Source organism: Vespula pensylvanica, chromosome 2 (genome assembly GCF_014466175.1).
Source record: "Vespula pensylvanica isolate Volc-1 chromosome 2, ASM1446617v1, whole genome shotgun sequence".
Taxonomy (NCBI): Eukaryota; Metazoa; Arthropoda; class Insecta; order Hymenoptera; family Vespidae; genus Vespula; species Vespula pensylvanica.
Window position 1 is genome coordinate 6,969,686 of NC_057686.1, and position 3,678 is coordinate 6,973,363.

General features: G+C 27.2%; 2 protein-coding genes across 2 annotated transcripts in view; both read right to left on the bottom strand.

Moving 5' to 3' along the window:
• Nucleotides 1-96, bottom strand: part of LOC122627323 (esterase FE4-like) — a 2,026-nt gene extending 1,930 nt beyond the window's left edge. Inside the window, exon 1 of the mRNA XM_043808397.1 lies at nucleotides 49-96. The gene's annotated coding sequence lies outside the window, so the exon portion shown is untranslated. The remainder of the gene's footprint in view (nucleotides 1-48) is intronic.
• A 1,549-nt stretch (nucleotides 97-1,645) lies between these two features.
• On the bottom strand, nucleotides 1,646-3,672 carry LOC122638066 (esterase E4-like). The gene is made up of 5 exons (XM_043830707.1): nucleotides 3,570-3,672; nucleotides 3,321-3,492; nucleotides 2,801-2,994; nucleotides 2,580-2,724; nucleotides 1,646-2,159 (listed from the first exon to the last, which is right to left on the bottom strand). The coding sequence occupies exons 1-5, from the start codon at nucleotides 3,630-3,632 to the stop codon at nucleotides 1,819-1,821; spliced, it is 915 nt and encodes a 304-aa protein (XP_043686642.1). The 5' UTR covers nucleotides 3,633-3,672; the 3' UTR covers nucleotides 1,646-1,818.
• Nucleotides 3,673-3,678: the final 6 nt, after the last annotated feature.

A 3,678-nucleotide genomic window follows, 5' to 3' on the forward strand; every position in this document is an offset into this window, starting at 1 on the left:
ACAGTACTAGTCGTTATTTTGAGACGTTGTATCTGGATATTGAAAAAACTTCGTTGCACATATCAAATGCGCTCAAGGAAATATTGAGAAGCTCAAAGATTATGTAAAGCCATATATACTCTTCATCCAAGAGGAAAAAGACAGACTGGTGGGGAATAATGATTATGTTACTAAGAATAGTAGTAATATAATGAATTTACTCACGTCTTCGTAAGGTCAATGGTATTTTTGAAACAGAGAAAACATATTTAAAGAATTCTTTTTGTTTTATTAAATATAATAATAACTTATCTTCTTTCCGATCGTTTACATTTATACATCCTTTAATGCAATGAAAATTTATGGATTTGTTAAAGCAAAGTCCTTCATGATTTTCTAACTAATAATATTACCTTAAAAAGGATACGATGTAGAGATCCTATCTTATATCAAAGGTTCAATGGTATTTAATATAAAAGAAAAAACTTATTTTCTACTATTTAAATAACTTCAGGTTGATTATATGCGAGAAGAATTTGATAAGATAAAATTTTATTAACGTCATATGTTTAATTTATTGCAAGATGACGTTCAAACAAATTTTATTCTAAAGACATGTGTGAATTTTTCTTTTCTTTCCTCATTCTAAAATGGATAATAGATAATATTTATTTTATCTGTGATATACATCTAATATAGCAATACTTAAGACAGCTAATTTATGGAAATTCCATTACGGGAATTCCATTACGTTCATATTTACGATGAAATTTTGTATATCTTTTTATCTTAAAAATTGACTAGTTTGCAATAAATGAAGATAAATTCATTTATTTTCCTCATTGTTACGTTTATGGTTCTGTATGACCTTTCGCATCTTGAAAATATTTTGAGTCATAATTAATATAAAATAAGATCATTATGATGTTTTTAATGTAATTGTACAAGGTCACATGCTAAGATGATTTATCTATTTGTGATATAATATATCGATACCATTTTTATCAAATCTTTTTATGACTGTATTGAATATTTCAATAACTCTTTCTTTTTCTTTATTTATGCATTTCAGTAGATAAAATTAAACCAGAACAGTTCTAGAGAGATAAGGAAAATAATATAATTTTATAGAGGACTTTTTAATAAACCGCATATGTAATCGTATATTAAGGAAACGTATATTTTATAAAAGTATGCATATATGTATTCGGTAAATATTACGTAATTTTATTAAGAAATGATAGTTAGTTAAAATTATCGAATATGATTAGTATATTTGTAAAGTTTATAAGAAAGTAATATGATCTTATTACATAATGTGAGAATATGGATCATTAGAATGATTTATAGATTATATATATTGAATTATCAAATAACATTTTCCGATTCTATGATCTATGCGACTCGATAAAATCTTATTAGATGATAATTACTTACTCGCGATGTTTGTATGAAGTTAGTCAAAAAAGGAGATCAGAATCCTGCTTTGAACAAGAAATTGTAAAAGATCTCAGAATAAATTATTAGATTGCAATTAACTAATACTAAAATATAAACAAATTCTTATCCATATATCATTAATAAGGCAAAATAAGCTTCCTTCATATAATTGTGTTAATGTTCTTTATTTAGCTTTTTTATTTTTATTATTCTTTTATACATATGTCGTTTTTATATAATATGATGCACATTTAAAGATGAAAGATATATTGCTTCTTAATATGTGTAGCATCTTAATATATGTATATTTTATTTCTCTCTACTTTAGAAAAGATATATATATATATATATATATACATATGTGAAATGCAATTCGTTATTTACATTATGGCATTATTATCAAGATTTTATATTTTTTTGATAATCAATGGAGTGAGACGGTGGTGGCAAAGGGAACAGTCGTTCCCATAAAGCCATTCTTTCGGGAAAGATACCCTGCTTCATGGTAGGATGTAAATCGATGTTTAAATATTTATCGTTTTCCTTTGTGAATCTCTCCCACTTAATGTTGCTAAACATCTCATCATTGTTTGGAATGGGTTCACCGGTTTGTACGAAATTTGCCCACATTGCAGTGTAACGTTCGACCATTTGAATTTCCGGGTCGGATGCGTTGAAATAAGGAAAAGCGGCACTCATATAAAATAGATATTGCAGATCATCGTGGTGTACAGGTGTTCCTAAAAAGACAATAATATTAATGATATAATTAAATTAGGTGTAGGTATATATAGGAATAGGTTTATCACAAGGAAAAATTTCGAGCTCAGAAATTTTGATTTCTATAGAATATTTTCTCTGAGTTATTATCTATGTTATTACAATTACAAATACTTTACTAATATTTCTTTTTTTTTTATAATCTGACAAAATTTCAAATATAATGTAACTTTTTTAGAGAAGAAATATTTCTCTATCTTTTTTATTAGTTATGTCGAAAGAATGAAAACTTCGGAAAATTTAAAAAGACAATTTCATCCCTTTTAAAGTAAATTTTTGCGGAAAAAGATTGTTTCTTATATGTTTTACTATATATTTATGAAGTTTTATAAAAATCAAGATTTCTGGATTAGAAATATTTAATTAGGAAATTTTTTTACCGTATGGAGTAGTTTCGTTCCATACAGAGAAACTGAAACGTCCGTCATACGAAAATCTGTAGAAATAGACTGGAAGTTTACTATTATCAGCAATCAGCTGAGCGGCACGACGTACTGGGAATACGATAATGCTATCGCTGTAAATCTGAATAAAAAACAGTTTTGATAATTCTGAGCAAATTGAAAACGAACGAGGAAAAGAATTTTTATGATTTACTTACTTGACCTATTCCATCGTATGATTCTCGACTGATCGGTTGATTTCCGAAATAGAATTGATGCAATTCTTGACTGATATGTTTCGAACGAGGTGTATCTCTTTCGTACATAAAACTGATGGGCGCAAAAGTATCCCATTTTGTATTTAGATCATCGAATATCGAAGTATTTCCTGCTTTGACTAATCGTTCGATAGCTAAAACAAACGATGACGATTGCCTCAGATCCAAAATTTATTTTTCTGTATGCTTTAATTTTTATAATTCAACGCATGATTTATCTTTTTTTTAATTTCAATGCAAAAATTATAGCAGATATTAAGTAAGTATTAAAGCGAAAATAATAAACAATATATCATTATATATTAGCATAATTTCTTTTTTTACGAGTTTTAACGAGAAACTGTATTGTTTTATAATTAATATTAAATTATTAATATCATTAATTATAATTAAATTATAATTTTGCGATCATATGTATTTGAAAATTATTCTAGAAATCTAATATATAGAAGTTATTTACCGGTGACCAGTCCACCAAATTCGTCTTTGGTAGTACCAATAATGAGAGGAACTTCGTGGATCTTGCCTTCTCTAATCAAATCGATAGGTTGAGCAGTTAAAAATCTTTCAACACCCTGTATTTCTGGCTCCACGACTACTGACCATATCGACATCGGATTCCAATACCATTCCTAAACAAATAATTTAATTAATTGGTCTAATTTTTAATAATAATTTTAATAAATTTTTAATAATAAGTAAGACTCACGAAAAATTGTGGCATAGTTTCAGTAAATTGTTCGATGGGTTTCGATTTCAGACAAATCAACATGGATCCTGTTGTGTCTGTTGGACAACCCAACAGTTCTGCCTGTTTT